Below are 24,896 nucleotides of genomic sequence, written 5' to 3' on the forward strand. Positions count from 1 at the left end.
CATGCGTCAACTGCTCTCAGGCAAGCGCTTAAATAGCAAACTGTATAAACTGGGGGAAGGGGGGTTCCTTGGGTAGGTACTCACACTTTCCTAGCTTTAAGGATTTGCAAAAGCAAAGGGGCGGGGTGAGCCTGTGAGCAAAATCAGGCCTGGCCAGCATCTTAAAGTGACCAACAGCCTCTGGAAAAATCAGTAAAAATCGTCTCTTCCTCTTGCAAACATTCTTCTTCCCACCCCGCCCTGCTTACAAACTTGTCAAAGGAAGGGGTTTTTTGCACAGGGCAGTGGAGAGAGGTGACTCTCCCAACATGTGCTGTGGAGGGAAACAATTCTCCTCGGAGATAGGTCTCCATGCGCATTGTTGTGATGGGAAGCTAAAGTGCTCTCTTTACTCTCCAGAAATCACTCTCCAAAGGGCAGGAAGAGTACCTTATCTCCCTATCATAGCACAAGGCATTAAGAAGAGATCCAGTCCCTCCAGGTGTCCCTTATTTTCCAGGGACAGTCCCGGATTTACAGAAGCCGTCCTGGTTTCTGACGTGATCGCGGAATGTCCCGCTTTTCCTTAGGATGTCCCTGTTTTGCATCGGAGAAATGTTAGAGGGTGTGGAGTTATGCCACCCCCGAGCCAAGAAGAGAAGTAACTATACAACCTTGAGAAGACATCCGAAGGCAGCCCTGTATAGGGGAAACTTTTTAAAGTTTAATGCATTGTTATGTTTTTATATATGTTGGAAGCCACCTGGAGTGGTTGGGGCAACCCAGTTAGATGGGAAGGGTATAAATACTACTATTATTATTATTATTATTATTATTATTATTATGGAATAGAATGTCCCTGTTTTCATCAGAGAAATGTTGGAGGCTATAATCTCCTCCCAGCTCAGTGCTATAGTGGGCTGCCTGTCAGCTACTGGGCATGTTCAAGGTCTTGTTAACAAAGAAAGTCCTGAACAACTCAGGACCAAGTTACCTGAAAGACTGCCTGCCCCTGAATGGACCTGTAGGATCACTTAGATCAGAGGTCAGCCAACTTTTTCAGCAGGGGGCCGGTCCACCGTCCCCCAGACCTTGTGGGGGGCCGGACTATAGTTTGGGGAAAAAATGAACGAATTCCTATGCCCCACAAATAACCCAGAGATGCATTTTAAATAAAAGCACACATTCTACTCATGTAAAAACACCAGACAGGCCCCACAAATAACCCAGAGATGCATTTTAAATAAAAGGACACATTCTACTCATGTAAAAACATGCTGATTCCCGGGCCGTCCGAGGGCCGCATTTAGAAGGCGATTGGGCCACATCCGGCCGCTGGGCCTTAGTTTGGGAACCCCTGGCCTAACCAGTAGGAAGGACCAACAGGGATCACTAGAATGCAATCTTCTTTTCCCCACAAAAAGAAAACTGGTCCGCGGGCCGCATTTAGAAGGCGATTGGGCCGCATCCGGCCCCCGGGCCTTAGTTTGGGGACCCCTGACTTAGATCATCCGGGCAAATTCTACTCATTGCACTGTACGCTACAGAAAATCATAGGACAGTGACCCCAAAATGGGCAATTATTATTATTATTATTATTATTATTATTACTCCGTACTGTGAAATGGCATTCCCTCAGTCACACATAGAGTAGCAATCATCAGTTCGGCATCGGCCGCAGATGCCGTATGAAGATGTGTCTTTTTGTCCAGGCTTCCCTCTGACTCACAAGGTTGGACCCTGTTTTGTGTGTTTGAATCCTCTGAATTTCAGTGTTATTTGCTTTCATACGCTTATACAGTGGTACCTCGGAAATCGAACGTAATCCATTCCGGGAAGACCGTTCGACTTCCAAAACATTTGAGATCCGAGGCGCAGCTTCCGATTGACCAACAGCTAGGTTTTTGCCGCGTCGGACGTTTGTGTTCTGAGGAACGTTCGAAAACAGGAGCTGTTTTCTGGGTTTTCGGCGTTTGGGAGCCGAAACATTCGAGAAGGGAGCTGTTCAAGTTCCGAGGTACCACTGTATGTGTTTTTTATCCTGCTGTTTTATTGTTTTTAGGTCCTGTTTATCGTTTTAATGATATACTGCTTCTTTTTCAGAATGTAGACTGCTTAGAGGTTTTCAAAGTATTAAGCATCTTATACTTTTCAAACAAACAAACGAAATAACGCCTCTGCTCTTCAGCAATTACCCTCAGAAGACTGGCCAACAGCAAAGGGGCCCAAAGTGGCCAAGCATGTATATATCTCAATAGTAATCTGTAAGTAGCACAGAGCTCAATGAGATGCTCAAGTGGTTCAGGATGAAGCCCCCCTCTTCTATCCAGTAGAAACCGCAGCACTGAGGTAATGCTAAATAATTCTTAAAGAGAACCAAGATTAGTGACAAACAATACAATGTGCAAGTTACATATCTGGACTCTTAAATCAGGGTTGGGAAATCTCCAGCCTACAGGAGGTTTATAAAAAATATTTATTTATGAGAGGTATTTTATATGCCACTCTGACATTTTTTAAAAATAAAAGCGTTTTAAGGAAACGAAACATAAACCAGTACAATAAAAATCATATAGTAAAGTTAGAAATGGACACCTATTAATCATTGGAAATACGTGTTCTTAATTGCCTGCGTACACCTGGCAGAAAAGTTTTCATCAGGCACCTGAAAGCTGGCACAGAAGGCACCTGCCAAGCCCAGCACAGGCCGTGAGTTGGCCCAAAAAGGTTTGTTCCCTAAACCATGCCCACCTGCAGCTACAAAGGAACAATTCAGGAGCTTAAAGCGAGTTCGAAATTGTTCCTTTGCAAGAGTAGCTCTCTGACGGTGCCAACTGGCTGAGCGCTGCCAAGTTGTCCCTTCCATGGGAGATTTTCCCAGCGCAAATTGCAAAACACGCAGGGACCTTTCTGAAATGAGGCCATAAGTTGTGGGAGGAGGGTCTAACCTCACACCAGGGTCTGAATCCAGGTATGGGAGCCACACGGGCAATTTGGGTTTCGTCACTTTGCACTGAAGGGTACAAACACCCAGCTACCGTGTCATCCATTTCAGGCTGCAGATATATTTCGTTCCCTCTCTCGTCCTGTTTAAAAGCTGCTACAACATTAAATCGTGTCCTCCTCCCAGAGATCTCATGCGTTGCGGTGAGATCATCCAAGACTGACCTCACTGCTGTTGTGGGTGGGAGCGATTGGATCGCCACAACAACCCAATTGGTGGTCCCTCTGTTGCTGGGGTAAATGTGGCCTTGGGCTTGCCGATCAGAAGGTCGGCGGTTCAAATCCCCGTGACGGGGTGAGCTCCCGTTGCTCGGTCCCTGCTCCTGCCAACCTAGCAGTTCGAAAGCACGTCAAAGTGCAAGTAGATAAATAGGTACCACTCCGGCGGGAAGGTAAACAGCGTTTCCGTGAGCTGCTCTGGTTTGCCAGAAGCGGCTTAGTCATGGTGGCCACATGACCTGGAAGCTGTCTGCGCACAAACGCTGGCTCCCTCGGCCTATAGAGCGAGATGAGCGCCGCAACCCCAAAGTCGTTCGCGACTGGACCTAATGGTCAAGGGTACCTTTACCTTTACCTTTTTCTATAGATTTCAAACAAAGGGCTGAAATATATTAATGGTGGTCCCTAATATGAAATCCAATATAAGAAAATTCAAGTTTATTTAAAATTGTGTAAGAATATTCATGACCTAAACCGTCCCGTTTGATGCTACCTTAACTTGTATGAACACAGCTATGTTTAGGCATCATTTTTAAAGCATTCCATCATTTTTTCCCAAACCAACGTCCCATTAAGCTCTAACTACTAGCTCTGTATTTCATAATCACCTTATACACGAATCCCAAATTCATTTGACTACAAAACTTGAAGCGATGCAAACAGTTGCAGAAGCCTTTAAAAGATGGAATCTTTTTGAAGGTGGACTGGTTTCAGACCATATTTTCACTGCGCAGTTATTAAACACAGATGATTATGATAACGTACACCAAAGAGAATTCAAAACACCTAACTGTTTCCCTCCCACACACAAAAATGCACATCTTAAAATTGTGCCAGATTGCAGGGTGGGGTGGGGGGGAACAAAGCGATGGCCACAACCCTCCAGGAGGAGGAATTTCCTTTTCCTATCCCTTCTGCACAAACAAGGGCTGCCAATTTGTCCCCATCATTGTCAGCGGACAAAAGCAAACTTAAAAAGACGGCAACCGGACCGCATCAAATAAAAGACACAGCAATACCAGAGGCTGCCTTGAAGCCCACTGGGGTGTGAAGTCAGGGCTGGAGTCTTCTTGTCCGCTATTACCATAAAAGAAGCCGGAGAAATAGCGACACTTCCACACAAACGGAAAGGTCAAGGGGTCCGTAGCCGTTTCGTGACCCAGACAAGTCAAGGTCAAAAGATTCAGGTAGCAATTTGGGTCTGGGCATAAGTTACTTGCTCAAATGAATTGTTTTAACAAATCAGCTTTGGTCAATTAAACCTAACGCGACATGTTGCATCACATAGCAGGGTTCCTGACACTGAGGCCAGGAACTGAGGCTGGCCTCGTAAAACAAGGCTTTTAACATGGCATAACAAATCTAAGGTAATCCATCCAGAAACTGCAGATGTCAACATGATGAAATGCAAGTTGCCCTGACTAAGAATGGTTTTTCACACTTTTTAATCTCAAAAGTACTGAGCACGGATCTCTCCCCACCCCCAATTGCATTTAACAAGAATTTGACCCATATATAAAGCAGAGCAAAACTTCTTTTTACCTACAAACTAGTTAACTACAGGTTTCTGCGCCATTATATTTGAACTGAAGATTGACCTGATAGATAGCTTGGTAGTTTGTCATATATTAAAATATATTTGTTAGCAGAAATGCCTCTCAATTATTGAGATTACTTTCGGTAACTTTTTATTGAACTATTTTTTCTCCCAGGCATGAATTTATTAAATTTAATGCCTCACATACTTTATTAAAAAAAAGTTTTATTACTAAACTTCAAAAGAACACACTAAACGTTAGATATCGGTGCTGTACCTCCGACGTTCCTCCCTACTGCTTACTTAAATAATAATTAAAATGCAATTATTTCAATTCAATTCTATGTAAAGTCTGAATATGCAACAAATTCGTTTGGAGGGTTGGCAGAACCGGGTGTAGATCTGCCATTAATTCCAACACCAAAAATAAGAACTCAGATAAAATATGGCCGCAATCCTATGCAAATTTACTCTGAAACAGGCATAAGCAAACTTCGGCCCTCCAGATGTTTGGGACTACAATTCCCATCATCCCTGACCACTGGTCCTGTTAGCTAGAGATGATGGGAATTGTAGTCCCAAACATCTGGAGGGCCGAAGTTTGCCTATGCCTGCTCTAAAATAAGTCCCATTCTGTCTGGTAGTGCTTACTAACTAATAGATATTTTCGGATTACAGTGTTAACAGTGCATATCTTCTCAAAAGCAAGCTCCACTGGATTCAGTTAGATTTACTTCTTAGTAAGTGTGCAGTTTTCATCATGCGAAAGGGATGCAGAATTCATCATGCGTAAGGCTGGGCTGGATGAATCCCAAACCGGAATTAAGATTGCCGGAAAAAATATCAACCTCAGATATGCTGATGATACAACCTTGATGGCAGAAAGTGAGGAGGAATTGAAGAACCTTTTAATGAGGGTGAAAGAGGAAAGCGCAAAATATGGTCTGAAGCTCAACATCAAAAAAACTAAGATCATGGCCACTGGTCCCATCACCTCCTGGCAAATAGAAGGGGAAGAAATGGAGGCAGTGAGAGATTTCACTTTCTTGGGTTCCATGATCACTGCAGATGGTGACAGCAGTCACGAAATTAGAAGACGCCTGCTTCTTGGGAGAAAAGCAATGACAAACCTAGACAGCATCTTAAAAAGCAGAGACATCACCTTGCCAACAAAGGTCCGTATAGTTAAAGCTATGGTTTTCCCAGTAGTAATGTACGGAAGTGAGAGCTGGACCATCAAGAAGGCTGATCGCCGAAGAATTGATGCTTTTGAATTATGGTGCTGGAGGAGACTCTTGAGAGTCCCATGGACTGCAAGAAGATCAAACCTATCCATTCTCAAGGAAATCGGCCCTGAGTGCTCACTAGAAGGACAGATCCTGAAGTTGAGGCTCCAGTACTTTGGCCACCTCATGAGAAGAGAAGACTCCCTGGAAAAGACCCTGATGTTGGGAAAGATGGAGGGCACAAGGAGAAGGGGACGACAAAGGATGAGATGGTTGGACAGTATTCTCGAAGCTACTAACATGAGTTTGGCCAAACTGCGGGAGGCAGTGAAGGATAGGCGTGCCTGGCATGCTCTGGTCCATGGGGTCACGAAGAGTCGGACACGACTGAACGACTGAACAACAAGTGTGCAGTTTCTGCTACCCACTGAAATTCTTACTGTCTTCACACACAAAATGTGCATTGGGCTGGATCCAGAGAAGACTGAGTAGAATTCAACCTCTGCAATGGGCTTTTCCTGGCTTTTCCGCTAAACCCTTCTGTACCCCTCTGGGAAAGAATGGAAAGGGGCCCAGGGGTCTGCAGGAGGATGGGAACATCAGAGGAATTAAACGGGGCTACACCCTGCGCGAGCAGAAGTAGTATTCCGCTCATGCAAGACATCTCTGGATCTAAGCCATTCCGTATAAACAGTCTTCTTCCTTTCAAAACACAATTATGCAAATTGTTTCTTCGTATTATGGCTTTCAAGCCACTAAAGATGACAGCCTGACTTGTCTAATGAACCCTTAAAAACTTCACCCACTCACAGTTATGTCTGTTTAGCCCCACTGTCTTTAAGTACATGGAATGAGCATAGGATTGCACTCAAGACTATGCAAGCTTGATAACATTAAAAATGTGAATTTTTCAAAATTTGCAGTATTGTATAGTCCCTCCTCGGAATTAAGAAATCCGCATGTGCGCACCCATATTCATAGTAGAGGGAGTTCCTTGAATTTTCTGCAAATGCAGATCTCGAAAGGGCCAGGTCATCTCTCAAATATCTTCTCACAATCATTTGGGGCCAATTTGTTGTCATGTTTCTTAGATGTATGCATAAACTACTAACGGTGCATGCTCACAGATACCGTATTTTCCGGCGTATAAGACGACCCCCCAACTTTTCCAGTTAAAATATAGAGTTTGAGATATACTCGACCACAGATTCTCCACCTGGCCTATAAGACGACCCCCGACTTTTGAGAAGATTTTCCTGGATTAAAAAGTAGTCATACGCCAGAATATACAGTATGTGTGCATGGCACGAGCAATCTAGTGTGGGCCGCAAATCCCTATCTGGGTGTTCACCATCATATCACGCTTCCGATTTTTGAAAAAAAAAGTTAGGCAGCATTCTAAAAATTATCAAATTATCCAGAATGCAACTGTGCAGCACACATCGTATTTCAAATGCAAAGGGAATAAGATGCATCTTGTCTAAGGAGTTGAATGGGCTGAAACCGTTAAGATATCTCAAGAACTAAGGGCCAAACTGGGTGCTTTAAATACATATTTTCATTTAACATACCGGGGTTTTTTGTTTTTAAATGCAAATTGCATCAGCTTCGAGGGGCTGATAATTAACAGCATCAGAGCAGGCATGAAGTTTAACCCTCCCCTCCCCTTATTTGTATTGAGAGCAAATTTGGCACTGGAGCCAAGTTCCCTCTCTGTGCCTTCTCTGATCCTACTAATTATCAGCCCCTCCGCCCCCCCCCCCAAACTGCTGAGACAATTTGCATTTTTTTACACACACAAAATCTGCATGCAGATGCATTTAACGTTATGCGTAGTTTAACCCTAAGAGTCCTCTGGGGCAGGAAGCAAAATCAATATATGTTCCTTGAAAACACATATTTCTTAGTTGCTGAAAGACCAGGTCCATTAGACTCCTCTCTGAATTGTCATCAGCAGTTACTCAATCAGGCTACCAGAGATGGAACTGCAGGGTCTCTCCATTCACCATGGAGAATGACCTGCAACTTTTGGTTTCTCCTCATAATTATTATTATTATTATTTATACCCCACCCATCTGGCTAGGTTTCCCCAGCCACTCTGGGCAACTTACAGCATATATAAAAACATAGTAAAACATCAAGCATTAAAAACTTCCCAATACGAGGCTGCCTTCAGGTGTCTTCCAAAAGTTGTGTAGTTCTTTATCTCCTTGACACTTGAAGGGAGGGAGTTTCACGGGGAGGGCACCACTACCAAGAAGGCCCTCTGCCTGGTTCCCTGTAACCGCTTCTCGCAGTGAGGGAAGCAGCAGAAAACACTCGGATGAGGACCTCAGTGTCCAGGCTGAGCAATGTGGGTGGAGGCGCTCCTTCAGGTATACAGGGCCGAGGCCGTTTAGGGCTTTAAAGGTCACCACCGACACTTTGGATTGTGTTCGGAAACACTGGGAGCCAATGAAGATCCTTCAGGGCTGGTGTTATGTTGTCTCGGCGGCCGCTCCCAGCCACCAGTCTAGCTCCTGCATTCTGGATTAGTCGTAGTTTCCGAGTCACCTTCAAAGGTAGCCCCACGTAGAGCGCATTGCAGTAGTCCAAGTGGAAGATAACCAAAGGATGCGGCACTCTGGCAAGATAATCTTGAAATCTTTCAATTCAAACTGGTCACTACAAGAATTCTGCAAGACCACCTGCTCCTGTACTGACCTGCTCACTTAGATCATCTGGGGGAATATTCTGGTCCTGCTACTGCATCCTACAAAATATCATAGGGCAGTGACGCAAAAGCGGGCATTTCCCACTTTCCCCCATATTTTGGAATGACCTTCCTTTTGCCATACATGAATCAGCAATCATCAGTTCCATTAGACATCTTGTAAAGATCCACCATCTTGCCCAGGTCTTCCCTGACCCATGAGACTGTTCCCTGTTTTTATTTGTTTGAATTATCTAGATTCCTGTTTTTATATGGCTTTATGCTACTGTTTAGCTGGTTTTATGTTTTGTTTTAATTATATTGTTTATTCTTTTCATATCGCATTGCATGTTTTTAAATAAATAAAATAAGAAACAGTGCCAGAAGTTTGCTTTTTTTATCATTGCTCTCCACACCTTTTCCTTTTGTGTCATGTATTTTAGATTCTACACCTAAGGGCAGGGACTGTCTCATCACTGACATTTATAAGCTACTCTGGGAGCCTATTTTGGATGAGGAGTGGGATAAAAATGGAACAAATCATATCAACTTATTTACAGTCAACGGACCAAAAACAAATACTCAACTGTTGCTCCATAATACAACATGGATATTGAATTCATAGAGTCTTTCAAATGTATTCATTCCTCCACTGGTATTTTTCCATGGGCGAGAGATTATGAATTCAGTATCCTCCTTTTAGTGTCTTTGTCACCATGCTCTTAAATGGGCCGACTTAAAGTTGCAGTGATGGAGATAGAGACCTGATACTACAACAGCTGCATTAGTAAGCAGTAACAGGTTATGCTGTTAATACCACTAAACCTGAGTAACACCAATAACTTCCTAATAAAGACAGAAAGACGAATCCAAAGCAAGAAGCTTATACCTTAAGTGTTTTCACAGTTGAAAAAGATGGCTTCCAATGCATTAAAAGGAATTATTACTACAGGCATACTATAATGCAAAGTTGAGTGTACTGGTAATTTTAAAGTAGGGAAGGGAAACCTATCGTCAAGAGCCCCGTGGTGGCTTCTTGGCAGAGCTGGTCAGAGCAGGAGGAGAATTAGGAAGAAAGTATGAAGTTGGATTGTGGCGAGAGGGCCGGCAATGATTGGGGTGCTGGGGAAGGGCCAAGTAGGTTGTCTGGTGGTAGTCCTGTCATCAGATGACCTTAATGTGGCAGCAGAGCCACCAGCCATGACTCCAGCACCAACTCCCACCAGTGAAGTACTTCCCATCCTCAGGAGAGGTGGCTGAGACCAGATCAGATGGTGATCTAGGCACGTCAGCCTTGCCTTCAACGGCGAGGACACTGTGATGATGGTGACGGCAGAAGCAGACTCAGCCCGCTGGCAGAAATGCTTACTGGCTTGCCTAGTCCTGTGGCTCAGGACAACAACTGCATGAACGATTGAGTCCACCCAGCTCTTCAGAAGTGGAGCACAGGTGGATATCAGTGGCCGGACCAACGTCTTAGCCGATGTCTACCCATGCACCTTACTTGTTGTGAACTTCTGAAATGTGTGATCTGATCTAGGTTTGGGCATTGCAGTGAAGTCTGGAATCAAGCCTTTTACAATAACAGAGCTGTGTCCAAGGACTGTGTCTACAAGTGGGAGGGAGGAAGCCTATGGTCTTCCAGGTTGCAATCGGCCCCAACTAGCATGGCCAATGGACACGGAAAATGAGAGCTGCAGTATAACAACATTCTGAGGGCCATGGGTTACGTGATACTGTTTAGAAGACTGCATTGGGTTTTAAAAGTTCTGTTTCACTTCACACTCATTGTCAAGCCGAATTTATTTTTTTAAAATGCGATTCCCGAAAAGAAATGCCCAAAACAAAACACAGATAACTGGATTGCCTGGGTTTTACAAAGGTGCTGCCAATTTCGCTGCAATCTACTGGTCACTTAAAAAGGACCCTGGACAGTTAAGTCCAGTCACAGACAACTCTGGGGTTGTGGTGCTCATCTCGCTTTGCAGGCCGAGGGAGCCGGCGTTTGTCCGCAGTTAGTTTTTTTGGGTCATGTGGCCAGCATGACTAAGCCGCAACGGAACACCGAAACCAGAGCAGTGCATGGAAATGCCGTTTGCCATCCCGCTGGAGCGGTACCTATTTATCTACTTGCGCTTTTTGGGGCGTGCTTTTGAACTGATAGGTTGGGAGGAGCTGGGACCGAGCAACGGGAGCTCACCCCGTCACGGGGATTCGAACCGCCAACCTTCTGATCGGCAAGCCCAAGACGCTCAGTGGTTTAGACCACAGCACCTGGAAGCAAATCTCATTAAACTCAGTTAGTTAAGTTTCAAATACTGTAATCACTGTTGAGTAAGCAAGACTGAATACCAGTGAAGTGCGAGTTAATGCAAAACTTGAATGCCGCTGAAACTTCAGCTCTGAGTAAAATGGTCAGGAAAAAAATGCCTTTATGCTGTCAGGTCCTGCTCCTCCTCCAAGATAATACACATACCAGTAAGCATCACGTAAACTACAAGATGTTGAAGTTATGTGGCTTGCTAACACAGAAGAGCTGCTGTCTGTGCATTTATTAGCGAGTTGCGATAATCAAGTTTTTCTCATGTGCAGTCCTTGCTTTTTTCCTAGGGACAGAGCAGTTCCTTGGTCCACCATTCCACCCCCCCTTCAGCAATCACCCTCTTCCCCTCCCTTTTTTAATACCAGACAGGACACAGTCTGGCGATTCAGGGGCTCACGCAAGCCAGACTTCCTTTAGTGCAGCCCTTTGGGTAGAACTGCTAATCCATCTCACTAATTAACAAGATAATGGTGGTTAGTCAGAAAACAGTATTAATGCTAACCATCTAGGAAACACCAACAGAAATGACTTGGGCCTTTTCACTGGTCTCCGGTAGCCAACCCGTGCAGCTAAACAGAATGGTATTTTAGATGTTTTAAAATCTGGACATTCAAGTGCATCAGAAGTAAACATACTTGGCAGAACTGCATCTATTTGCTGGAAAGTCTGCTGAACTCTTGGTTTGCAAATGAAAGCTTTTTCACAACTCCCTTAATATCTTACTTTTAAACAATGTGCGAAAATAGGAACAGTGTAATATAACCAGAATGAAAAACATGTGGCAACTATACCAAGAGCTACACAAGGATAGATAGGTAGATAGATAGATAGATGATAGATAGATAGATGAGAGAGAGAGAGAGAGAGAGAGAGAGAGAGAGAGAGAGAGAGATGATAGATAGATAGATGATGTCATTGTTGTTATTGCCTTTTTAGTCATCAGTATCAAACTTTATTTCGGTCACAAACCAACAAAAGATAAAACATACGGATAAACTGAAAACATCCATAATTTCAAGCTGTACAATACTGCTTGCAGTATGTATAATACCATGCAATGTCTTTTGAGTGTCAAAAGTACAGCAGACAACGGAAGAATTAAATTCTGTAGAAGAGAAATACAAACCAAAAAGTGTGCTTCGGGGTGAGAAAGAATTGGAACTTTAACAATCTGCTACTACAGAACTGGGGGGAGGGAGTTATCTATTAGATGAAGGATTTCTATTATCTGAAGTTCTACTGCGGCAAACAAATACAACAGCTTTCATTCAGCGATTGTCAAAAAAACTTTCCAATGTGCCCACTGCAATGCAGATGCCAACCAACGAATCAAAGGCATTCAGCAACTAGACAAAGAGGGTTTGATGCCAACCTCGGTGCCACTGGCAACCATTATTGGCATCAAGCACATTGTCTGCTTTTTCCTCCCCCCACTCTGCCGGCACTTGACAAACAAAATGGCGGTTCTTGTAGAAACGGAACACAGCACAAGAGCTGCACTGATTGAATCAAATACTACCAAATGATTTTATGGACTGAAACACAGCTTGAACCAAACATCAGAAACAAGCCCACGAAACCTGTTTCCTTCAAGCGATATATAGCTTTCACAACATTTAACATTAAGATGAATCCAAGAAACACTGGGGGAAAGGAGGAAAACCTTTCTTTATTTAAAAAAAGAAAGAAAAGAAAAGTATTTATTCTGTGCTGCGTGTTTCAAACACCTGTGGACTAGGAAATCATTTTATCCTAATTTGTTTCCCCATAAAAGTGGTACGAACGCAAGCAAACATATCAAGTAACGTTTAATTTCGCTTGTGTCCTGCAAATTCTAAGAGTAGACGCATGTGGGGGGGGGACGAAAAGGGAAGTGAAGGAGAGAGACAGGCAGAGTTTTGAGGGAAATGGCTGGGAAGGAAAAGTCAGATAAAGCTAGTCAACAACAAAAAACTTGATAGACTGGTCTATATTTCTTCTTCCAGTACAGTTCTGGGAAGCAAGTAGAAGAAATCCTCTTTGTCAAAGCACACACACACAAAAAGGACTGACATTTCTAGATCAGGAAATTCTCAATATATTGTAACATTGCTCTCTGCTCTGCAATGCGGATGCCAACCAACAAATCACAGGCATTCTAGGCTAAACAAAGAGGGTCCGGTGCCAATCCTGGTGCCACTGGCAGCCATTACTGGCACTCAAACTGTTCTTCCACATGCTTTTCGCCAGCGTTTAAACATGCGCCTTATTTTATCCTTTCATTCATTTAAGAACTTTGTCCTTTTTTTAAAAATCCCCCCACCCTGCCCAACAACTGATTTGATTGCTACGCCTTATTGATGAGGCATTACCAAATAGATTTTTCATATACCAATAGAGAAGACCAATCCGCTACAAAAGAGATCATTACTCTGACTGACATTGTGCTTGTACCTTTTGCAAGCCTAGCAACCCTTGGTGCCTTGCCTGCCAAAACACAAAAATGAGATTGAGAGCGCGGACTATTCTGAGAACGATTTTAAAAAGAGGGGGGAAAAGAATCTTTTTTTTATATATAAAGGAAAACAGCCAAGGACATATTATTCCAAGCATAGACATACTAGTCGTTTAGCAGATTTCGCCCCCTCCCACAAAAAAACCCCCTGGTAGCATACAAAGAGGATGCATAGTATGCAATAAATGGAATGTTCTCCCAAAGGTGATTTGGCGCAAGGATATGTACCAACTTTACATCCACTGTTATTTTTCGCAGTAATTGCAGAAAGGCTGAAAAATTCAGAATGATTGCATGATTCGGGCTGATTTAGTGAAAACCTAAAACATCCACTAGGTACCACTAGCAAAACGGTGTCCTCCATCCCAACCCTGCCCTCAGTTCAAGGGGAATATGTATCAACTTCAAAGCACAGCATCTTAAGAAGAACAGGTAAGGTAGGCAGGTACAATAGATGCTATAGCTACATTTGCAGAAAGTCTGCATTCGACTTTCCGGTGTGCATGATGCAAACATCACCTGGTTATAGCCTTCCTTAAAAACACTTTTGAGGTGCAAAAAAACAACAACCCCAAAATCATTTTTAACACAATGCATTTGTGTTAGCATACACATAACAAAATGCATATGTAAACACCATAGCTTATTTCCTCCTTCTTCCAAGATTAATTTGCAGCACAATCCTAAAGAAGTTTACCCTTTCGCAACCCTGCATAGGATTGCAGTCTTAGAGTCACGTATCATAATTTTCAGATGAAAATCACAGCAAAGCAGTTGGGCCACAACTGGAAGGAAGCTAGCTGTCTTTAAATCACATTGAAACCGATGGGATTGAAATCGGTAGTAACTTAAGTCCAGTTATTTCAATGGGACTTTAATCAATTGACGTTGTTCTGAATTGGGGCCCTTAATTCTGTTTGTGTTTCCTGCTGCTAGAAATGAGAACAGGAAAGTGTTTTCATTAGTATACATTAATCCTACAACAGGTACTTAATCATATTTTATTATGTAACGATTCCATGTGAAGTTAGTACTAAGCATGGCAGACGAGAATGGAATCATGTAAACTGAACCAGAACATTCAACTTTCGAAGTATTTTAAATTGTAGGGGAAAATCACAAGCCAAACCACCACCGCCCGTTTTACTTTTAATTTCATTATTACATAACATATCTTTCTTTTTATGGACCAAAAATATAACCTCCTGGCTGTCTTTCTTTTAACTACCTTCCAACACCAGGCCGATTTATGCAAAAAGCCACCATCTCCAAACATTGTGGGATGTAAGTTCTCTTTTCGAAACATGTCTGTAGTATGACTTGAAAACAAAACATTCATTTACCTGGGATTTATTACCAAAAACACATAAAATGGAAAGCAATAATCTAAGTATACAAACATTTCCCGATAGCGACTGCTTATGTGTTTTGTTACATTTTAATGTAACTTCACATTTCCATATTGAAGCAACATTTTTAAAGTTTGTATATGTTATGGAAATTATAATTTGCAGAAATATTTGGAGAAAGACCAACCTATTGTGCCTTGAACAACACGAGATGTTCATACAACGAGCACTTAAGTGCATATTAATCTCTAGATGCTACATAGGCCATTCTCTAAAACTGAATCTTTCTGTAGTGGTTAGAACGCTTCCTTGCTAAAACCATGAAATAGATAGGAGGCAAGATTTGAAATAAACAGATATGAATATGTTTAAATAAGTGCACACAGCTTTTGCTCATTCGCTCGTATCAATAGATTTACCAACATTTTAAAACTTTTGGTTCTGCAACGCACGCTGAAAGCTTCCCCAATATTTCGAACTTCCCTTTTGGAACAAAAGCTTGGCATGCACTCTCAGACATGCATGCCACTTAAATGTACAAATATGCAAATTAGCATGCGCCTGTGGGTACATGTATGCAGGGAGATATATATATGCACATTCTTTGGCTTAAAGGAGAAAGGTCTTAACGGGGGTTCAACATATTCATACAAGGAAAGGGACCTACCTTGATCCTGCACGTAGTATGCCAGAAACAAATCAAGCTCCTTGACCGATACTGTTATATGATGTGGCTGGACACAAAGTGCTGGATTTGTGCAATGGGGAGATTTCATGAGCCGCTCTCCATCCGTACTTTCCAAAGGGATACCTTTAAAGAGGATCACCATGACTAGATCCAGACGCCAGACTTTGTCTGCCTGTCGCAGGCAGTCGATTCTCCTAATCTTACCCTTTTGGTCAGGATTGGACAACACACAGCACGGGTGTTTCTTCCCGGTAACAGTTAGCACAAAATCCTCCCGGTACTCTTGGCGGATATCTTTGCGCAGCTTGGCGAGAAGCCTGGAAGCCCACTTCTGTTTAATTTCAGGCTTTTCACTAAGTAGCTCATCCTTGACTGCTCTTTCCTCGTCCTTTGACATTCGCTTTTCATGTTTCTTAAAGTACTTGCGTTTTCGAGCCTGGAGGTTGAACCAAGTGTAGGCGATTGCACGGACGTGTGGGAGAAGTGCCTCGATGAATGGGTGAAATTCATCCTGTTTGGGAGAAGAACGGTGGGGGGGGGGGAGAGAAAACTGAAAGATCAGTTCTGTTTGAATGGTAAAGGCAAGAGCAACAGTCCCTTCCCCCTCCATTTCTAAAGTAAAAAATGAATATATATATATATACACATATTCATTTTTTACTTATATATATATTCATTTTTTACTTATATATATGAGGTTTCAATACCATGAGCACTAGGCGCTTTTCGTTTTATTTAACCACAGTTCCAACTTCCCAAAAAATAAATAAATAACTGCTCTAAAAATTACTTCCACATTTAATTTCTGGAATTCGCGCGAAGTTTTAGTTTGCATCAGATTCCCACCCGAACCCCAACCCCACACACACCCCTTCATCTTTGGCCCCCCAAATGACAACTCAGATACAACTGCTTCTTAAAATAAAACAGAGCAATAAGCGGCTTCTAACATTTGTAGTTCAGGCGTGCGACAAGCTACAGTACCATTTTTGCTAAGACATCCCAGCAGAACCCTTAAGAAGGTAGGTGTGAGTCGCACCACGCATTTCTCTTCCCCGTGGCACAGAAACACAAAGCATATGCGTGATAAGTGCGGTGCTATACAGCTCCCACTTTTGGAGCATGCTGTCAGCGAGAGACTGATAGCTCAGCAAAGAGCATGCGCTCATAAAATCTGATCCATTCTCTTATCAATAGCCCAACATTCCAGCGCTGAAACAGGGTCATTCCTGCGCTCGGTGATGCCTTCGGAAAACATGGGGAAGTTAAGGAAAGGAGGCAAAGAGGAACATCACGTACAACAAGAGCCAAACCACCAAGTTTTATGCACTGAGCAATTCTACCTTTCCTTTCATAACTTTGCGAAACAAAACTTTACGCACTTAAGAATTAAAATCGCATCATTATTGCTGTCCCAGCAATTTTGCTCCACTCTACTGGGGGGGGGGGGTTCAAAGCCTTGCAGTGTTAGTTAATTTGTTAGCTGGTCAGGAGTATGTGGCAACTATTTGGGCCCCCCCACCCCCAAAAAAAATCTATCTCAGGCGTACAATGAAAATGGACAACTTGGCACAAACTTTGCATTCTTTGTGCTTCAGCAGTCTGTGGCAGAGTGACATTAACACTGCATCGTTGGGTAAATCCTGCTTTTCTCAAATACGTGTTATTTATTTATAGTTCTAGAGAGCTCTTCCTATCATCAGGCTATTGGTAAAGGTTCATATATTATTTTCCTGGTTTTGATATTTAATGCAATTTAGATTTTATTCATTACTTTTGGCAATTATGTCACTTTGTGAAGCGGAAGGTTGCATCTTACAGACATTTCTTTCTGTCACGTACGTAATTGTTTTGTAACCAAAAACAGCCTAAACACACATGGCAAGTTACTGTATGGTTTTGAAAGAAAACTGTGCCAAAATAATGGGAATATTATTGCGTCCCAACCTTTGGTATATGCATTTCTGAGTGGTTTTAAAGTTAATTTTTTTCTTCTTAGACTGTTTTTAACTGGGTTTTTTTTAATTAAAAGAAAATCACTCAATGTACTTTCAAACTAAACGTCGAAGCCATGTTACAAGGAACAGGATGCTGATGCTACAATTGTTCCCTTAGAAATTCAAACTGTATTTTTCAGGAGAGCAAAATGTTAATACACACTGATAGTAACACGTGTTAAATTTGAAAGCAGGTCAAACTGATTTAAATGAACTATTTTATATACAATATATATTTAGGATGGAGGTGTACATATTTTATTGCTTTTATAATTACTGCATAGATTGTGCAAGCTGCTGGTTTTCAACCCAAGGAATTAGTACTTAACAAATAAAGCTATGCTTGTATTTTTGTTACTTAATGTTCTATACACTAAGCCTTGCATTTTTTGAAGTAAAGAAAACATAGGTCTTCAGAATTACTGCAGGTTTGGTTGTTGTTGTTTTTTTTAAAAAAAAACAACAACACATAAACCTTCCCTTCTACAGAGAGGGAAATGAACTAAAATAGAATGGATAGTATAAAACTCAAAACCATTACAATATAAAGTGAAGCAAAGTGACAAAGGAATCATTAAGTAAAGTGATCAGTAGTTTCCCTGCAGAGTTTTGAAGATTTCTGTCACTTTGAGGGCTACACCATGGAAAGAGTTAAACCACAATCTGCTCTTTGTGTGGGAAGGCACCACAGCTCACAGCAACCACAGCCCATGATAAGACTTCCTTATCTCAATGTGTGTGTGTGTGTGTTTTTGTTGTTGACTACTACAGTTTATTTCTTTCCTTCAAAAAAAATTGACCATGCAAACAGCTATTACAGAACTCTGGATTTTCATAATAAATATAGAAGGAAAGTGGCAAAGCATGCCAATTTGCAAGAAATGAGTGAAGTGGTGGTACCTGGTAGTTTTAAAATGTACTGTGAAAAATAGATTTAAAATCGCGTAACACTGATGCCAAGGAAGTGCCCTATTCTGTCAGTGATATAGTCCAAGTACAGTATTGTGGATCTTACCAAGAAAATTGTGAAGCCTCGGACTTCAGCATTACTTTTAGGCATGCACCAAATATTGCCATAAAGCACCATTCTAAGCATGTTTAGGTAAACCCCATCAAATTCAATGGAACTTACTATTTCAGTCCAGACAATACACCTAAATTTTGCCTATTTCAGCTATGGTTATTTCAGCTATGCTAAAATCTGGAGCATAATGGACGCAAAGCTATGGGGGAACATATCTACTGCCATGGAAGTGGAAATAAGAACAGCAGTTATTTAAACATGGAACATTTTTAATAAAAAATAAAATAAAATAAAAGTTAAACCCTAATACCAAACCCTGCCATTTTGTCGTAACATAGAATAACTCTGTAACCTTCAACATACATCTGGAATATTTTTTTTTTTAAACTGCTTGAAAATAAACAACTCAAAGTTTATTCTAGCTGAGACCTGACATCACAGACATTCTCCTCAAAACTGTTTAAAGGGTCATTTATGAAAGATGGTATTTTGCGGAGAGTACTGACAGAACGAAGCACTGCAAATAAAGACGCATGTTGCAATTGCATGTGGCAAGAATTAACATGAATAATCAGCAATCACAGCTGCATTTTGCAACCAAGATACAGTTGGAAAAGGTTTCCAAATGTTCCAACGTGCATTGGCAATTTGTACATTGTACACATTGTATGACAACTTGTACGCATGGACAATCTGTACAAAAATGGTTTATATCTATTCTGCAACTGTAGTATAAAATGCTCAAGTTCTCTCTCCAGAATAGGAGCATGGAAAAGTATTTTCACATAACACCTTCTGTCCTTCCCATCGATTCATTTTCTTGTAGATGTAGGAGCCTCCATAACAATATGTTTAAAGGTATGCAAGCTGCTTTGATTGACTTTTCTGTTCTAAACTGAACCATAAGCAATGTAGGGGGAGAAATAAATTACAGCAAAACCTTTAGGTTTGCTGGACTTACTTATGCAGCCAAACTATTAAAAAGTTCCTTAGACTCTGAGCGTTAAAAAGCATCTAACATCTATGCCACAGACCTCAGCAAAGAAAAACTTTTATTAATTGTACAAAACTGAGGAGGAAAGTATTCTATTACTAATCCTCCATTCTGCATAACAAATGTAGATCTCATAGGTACGAAATTCCAGCTGACATCTCACTTGTACTGTTCTGTCCTACTGAGTGTATCTGAGTGTGATCCCAAGTTTGTGTGCTTCGGATCACATTCTTAAAATACAGTAACATTTCCACTTCAAAGAAAAAGTGGAAAAGTCAGGCATACTGAATTATTTTTACTCCTAAGATTTCTGTGCACAGATATTTTATAAAGCACTGTCAGGACTACAACCACAACAAACATCAATCAAGCGTGCGGAGAACGGCAGTTTTGGGTTTAATTTTGCTAGATTTTTTTCCACAAATGTATATACAGCACAGCAATATGCCATGCAGTATTCAGAAATTAGTGACTTGCAAATTGACAGAGCGAAAAGGACTTAGAAAACGCTGGACGTACAGAACTTCATTTCAAAACTTGGAGGTATGTCTTAAAACCACTCAAGAAGTGTTAAAATAATGTATTGCCAGGTTTGCCATGAAACTGTTCGGAGCAGTGGGTTGTATACAAACTGACCCCTGAACAAACTTCTTATCTTGCATAAACCAAAAGTGATATTTAACTATGCATATGGCAAACAACTGATAGAACTCGCTCAAGAGCATTTGTGAAAATATTGTTTTAAAAAAAACGCACAGGAAAGGAAGCAAATAGACAGGAAATAACAACAGACCATAATATATACATTACAACTGGAGGTGCCTTTTAAAGTTTTCAACTTTGAAGGTAAATTATGATACATATCTTGTATCAGCACAGAGTACCAAATAACGAAATCAAGGCAGCGTTCATGTATTTGCAAGTAAATTCCACTTAAACTAGCCAAACTTATTTCTATGCAAATGTTCCCAATACGGAGGTGGAAGTATCAAATTTTGCACGCAGCAGAGTCAATGAAAAAAAATGGTAATGCTGTATGTCTAAGTCTATTACAATATACCTATATGCTGGGATGTTGACTTTTTTACATTTCAAATATCTTACAACACTTTTCCCCACCTGTTTTGCACCAGTGAAGTTTACGTTCACTTGCCGAAAAGATCCCCAAGTTAATCACACTTTGATGCCAAACAAAATATAAACAATAAAAAACGTGTCAGCCAAAAAGCTACATGACTGTATCTAATCACTGAATAAGCCTTATCGTTGTTTAAATCTTCATTCACAATGCTATGAATGCCTCAGTCCTTTGGAATCACAATGGCCTCTAATTGTCAAATGAAATCTTAATTATTTAACTATATCGCAATGTATGCCACAGAAATATTAAACAACTCGGAGCCTTCTTTCTTTCCACACCTATTAGTCATATAATTGCAGATTAAACCATTCAAATTGCACCCTGCTAAGATTTTAAGTAGAACTGTTCAGAACTGACCTAGAGCTTCACCTTTTACCTGAAATATACTCTGGCCACTTAACGATAAATGTTACTAACGTTGCACGCTATAGACCCTTAACATCTCACATGGCACTATGCTGCAATTTAAACTGCATCTGAATCTGCAATCCGTTTCTTTTATTTATTTATTCTAAAGCTTTTTTCCTGCCAATCATCACAAAAGACTCACCATATGTTAAAACTATCAATACCTTCTTTGCATCAAAGCTATTTGCAGTTAAATCTTTTTTTAAAACATTATTTGTCCAAATGCTCTACCAAGTAGTAGAATTTATATGCAGTACATCAAATTGACTCTTTCTAACGTCCGAAAGAATAAGCAAGCCTGCAGGCCAAAAGTGACAGCAAAAGTTTAATTTTGTTTCTGACCTTGTACGTCGACTTTACTGTATAAAGTTACAAAAACCGAAGTAAAGCAGGGGAAATGTACTGGATAGCCAAATAAGAACTCCTACTTCTCAGAGACCCTTTCTTTTCTTTTCAAACGAACCTCACATTACTGGAAAGGTTATACAGTATATGATAAAATTCAGCACGGGAACATATTATGTTACCACTGTCAATGCTTAATTAAAAATAATGGAACACTTTCTCCTTTTTTTCACTCAGATACCTAAACAGAAGAGCTGAAACGATGGTATGCAGCAATAGTATTTTCTGGTCTAGATCAATACGATTCATACCTACATTTTCATTATAGACTTTTCATTGTTTCCTCCAGAAACAATTTACACAATATGTAACAACATCACCGGCATTTAAATAAAAACAAAATATTGCATTCCTTGCTTCTTCCGCCCCGCGTCCTTCCCGCGCGCAAACACACACACAAACATCGAAGAGTTAAGATTTACACAACTTAACAAAACACACGCAATACAGCTGATGTCCCGTCCCCCCCCAAAAAAAAAAATCCGAGTGGCTCGAACAGTTTGCAACTCCTACAAAAGCTTGCCGAGCGCAAGTTTCGTGTTTTGTTTTTTCGGATTTGTAAGAAAAGGCGATCGATATATATATATATATACCTGAGTGAGACATATGGGAGAATACATCATGACTTCGCTCTGAGAAATGCACTTCTGCGGAGAGAAAAAAGTATCAAAAGCGCAACGGTCTCATCTGTTCATGTTACAGTCACCGGGCGAAATCGGAATCAGAAGGAGCGACCGCGGAACGCTGCGAGTTCCCGACAAACCCCAGTCCTCCTTAAATAGCCAAAGAGATTCAAGTTCGCTCCGAGCGCTGGATTTCCCGGGGTGAAATCCAATCTGCACTTTTTAACCCTCTTGTTCTCGGAGACTCCGTCTTGGTGCTGCTGCTGCTGCTGCAGTTGCTGCTGGTGGATTGGGGCTGGGGGGGGGGAGAGAAACCGGATGGTGGGGGGTGGGGGGTGCTGGATGGATGGAATGCAGAAGGAGTTGAGGAGGAGAGGGGGGGTTGGCGAGACTTTTCCCTTCCCTCGCTCTCGCTGCCTTTTGCACCCACCAACACCACCACCACTTACTACCACCACCACCACCCCACTTCTTTCTTTCCCGGATCTGCAATCGCTCTTGGGAGAAGGTTTTCGCGGCGCGGGGGGTTGATACACCACGGTACTGTCAAACCCCGTTGCCAAAGTTCAAGGTTGCTGCGGCGGCGGCGGCTGCGGCGGAGCGGAGCAGGAAAGGAAAATCCTGGCGCGCGCGGTGATGGCAAGGCGAAAGTTTGCAAAGGAAGAGAGCCCTTCTGCGCTCGAGCGCCAGCCCGGGAGTGTGTGCGCGCGCGCGTCCCCCCCAAGGCTGCAAAACACTTTGCAGCAGCAGCAGCAGCAGCGCGCAACCGCCGGGCTCCTCTCGCAGCAGCAGCAGTCTGTGCCTCTCTCTCTCTCTCCCTCTCCCTACCCTCCACCCCCTTTCTCTGTGGATAATGTTCAGAGCCTGCTTTCCAAACGCCCACTGTAATAAAAATGATCTCTTGAAAATTCAAAGCGATCAATCTCTTTCTTCTCTCTCTCTCTTCCCCCCCTTCTTCTTCTTCTTCCCGTCCTCCTCCTCCTCCTCCTCCTCCCTCCTTCCCCTTCCCCCTCCCTCCTTTACGATCTCCTTTCTGCAAGACCTGGACGTTCAAGAAGAAGAGGAGGACGGTGTGTGGGTGTGGGTGCAAGTGCGTGTTTTTGGTTTTTTTTTTTGCATTGCACCGAGCGCACTTCTCCAGGTCCGTTCAGTCCCGTCCCCACCCCCCCACCCCCAGCTCAAGCTCTGCTCCCCCACCCCCAAATCAGACTCCAGGATTTCGGTTTATTATTTCATTACAACATCGACGCTCGCCCTCCTCCTCCTCCTCCCCAGCTGCTGCTGCTGCCGCCGCCGCCGCTGCAAACACATTCCTTTCCAAGCCCCCTCCCTCGCCGTGCCTTTTTCCTCTTTATTAATCATCTCGCACTGTACGAGAGCTCGGCTGCTGCCCCTTTCGCAAACATGCTTTTGCACTTTCTCCCGCTCTCGCCCTCCCCTTTCTCTCCCCCCCCCCATGGTTAACCGTTAGGGGGAACTCTGTGCTGGGAGAGAGGAGGGGGGGGCGTCTGGGTTTGGGAGAGGAGGACGCACACTGGGGAGAAGTTTGGGGGGGGGGGTTGGAAGGCGGTGGGGAAGAGAGAGATTATTTGCGAAGCGCAAGTTCCCCGAGAGCGCCAAAAGAAGGGAACAGCCCAACTTCGCTCCTGAAAAGCTCCCGCTGGAAAATTCCCGCACAGAAAGAAAAAAAAGTGGGGAGGAGGAGGAGGGAACAAAAAAGGGAAAGTGCGGGGGAAAGCAACCCCCCCCCCTTTAAAAAAAAAAAAAGTCCGCCGCTCTGTGGACATTCGATCTCGCAGATGCGGGGGAGGCGTGCGGGGGCTACAAAGCCGGAAAGTTTGCCAGCTCGCCACTAATTAGCCAAACAAGAATGGAGAAGGGGGGGGGAGGAAATGTGCGCCGGGGGGTCTTCCTTTGCAGAGGCATTCCCAGCACGGGCAGCGTCTGCAAACCTCGCTACCCTGTCGCCTTGCATGTGGAGCCAAGGTCACTGCATTGTGTAGCTAGTGCTGGGTGGGGGGAGGAAGGGCCAAAGTGTGTGGGGGGTGTCTTTCTCTCCCCCCCCCCCGTTGCAATATGGGGCTGGGCTTGCTCTTGCAGAGACCCTGTGACGGAACGGAGTTGGGTGGCGGCGGGGAAGGAGAGGAGACGCCCTCCTCCCGGGGAGCCCCTTCCACGTGGCCCCTATCCCCCCCGCCCGGCGGCAGAGGAGCCGCCGCGCTCACACGGGTGTGCGCTGCTCGGATAGGCTGTTTTCCCGTCCCTCTCCGGCGGGCTTTTTTCCCCCTCCTCAGCTCAGCTCAGGGAGGGAATGGGTAGCGGGTTCCTCCTGAGGGGGGGGAGGAAAGGAAAAAAAGCCCGCGGTAGCAACACACTAGTCTGCTTTCAATCTCGCCAGCCAGCTCGTGCCAAGGAACTGAAAAGAGTTCGCGCGCGGGTTGCAGCCTTTTTTCGCTTCGAGGAATGCAAGCGAATTAAAAAAAAAAAAAAACGCAGGCCGACCAGGTTCTCACACGGTGCGAAGATCCGGGAATATACTTTTGGGAACGTGTCCCCTCTCCCTTTTGATTCAGACCCCCCCCCCCTCGCGGGTTGACAACATAAAGGAGAGGTTGCAAAAAAGGACAGCCTCCTTAGGTTGCCAACTGGGAAATTTATTTTCCAACTTATTGCACCAGAACATTGCAGCTGTATAAGGGGCACTCCTTTGCTTAAACGCGCCCAACGCTCACCCTGCCCTGCCTCAGATTCTGCAGACTTTGACCTGATGAACCAAAACAGGCAAAAGCCAGA

General features: G+C 43.0%; 1 protein-coding gene across 1 annotated transcript in view; it reads right to left on the reverse strand.

The window, feature by feature from the left end:
* Positions 1–24,896, reverse strand: part of NFIB (nuclear factor I B) — a 296,512-nt gene that overhangs the window by 173,354 nt on the left and 98,262 nt on the right. Inside the window, 1 exon segment of the mRNA XM_033172714.1 lies at positions 15,491–16,022. Within this exon segment, the coding sequence (XP_033028605.1) occupies positions 15,491–16,022 (532 nt within the window).

Source organism: Lacerta agilis, chromosome 16 (assembly GCF_009819535.1).
Source record: "Lacerta agilis isolate rLacAgi1 chromosome 16, rLacAgi1.pri, whole genome shotgun sequence".
Lineage (NCBI taxonomy): Eukaryota > Metazoa > Chordata > Lepidosauria > Squamata > Lacertidae > Lacerta > Lacerta agilis.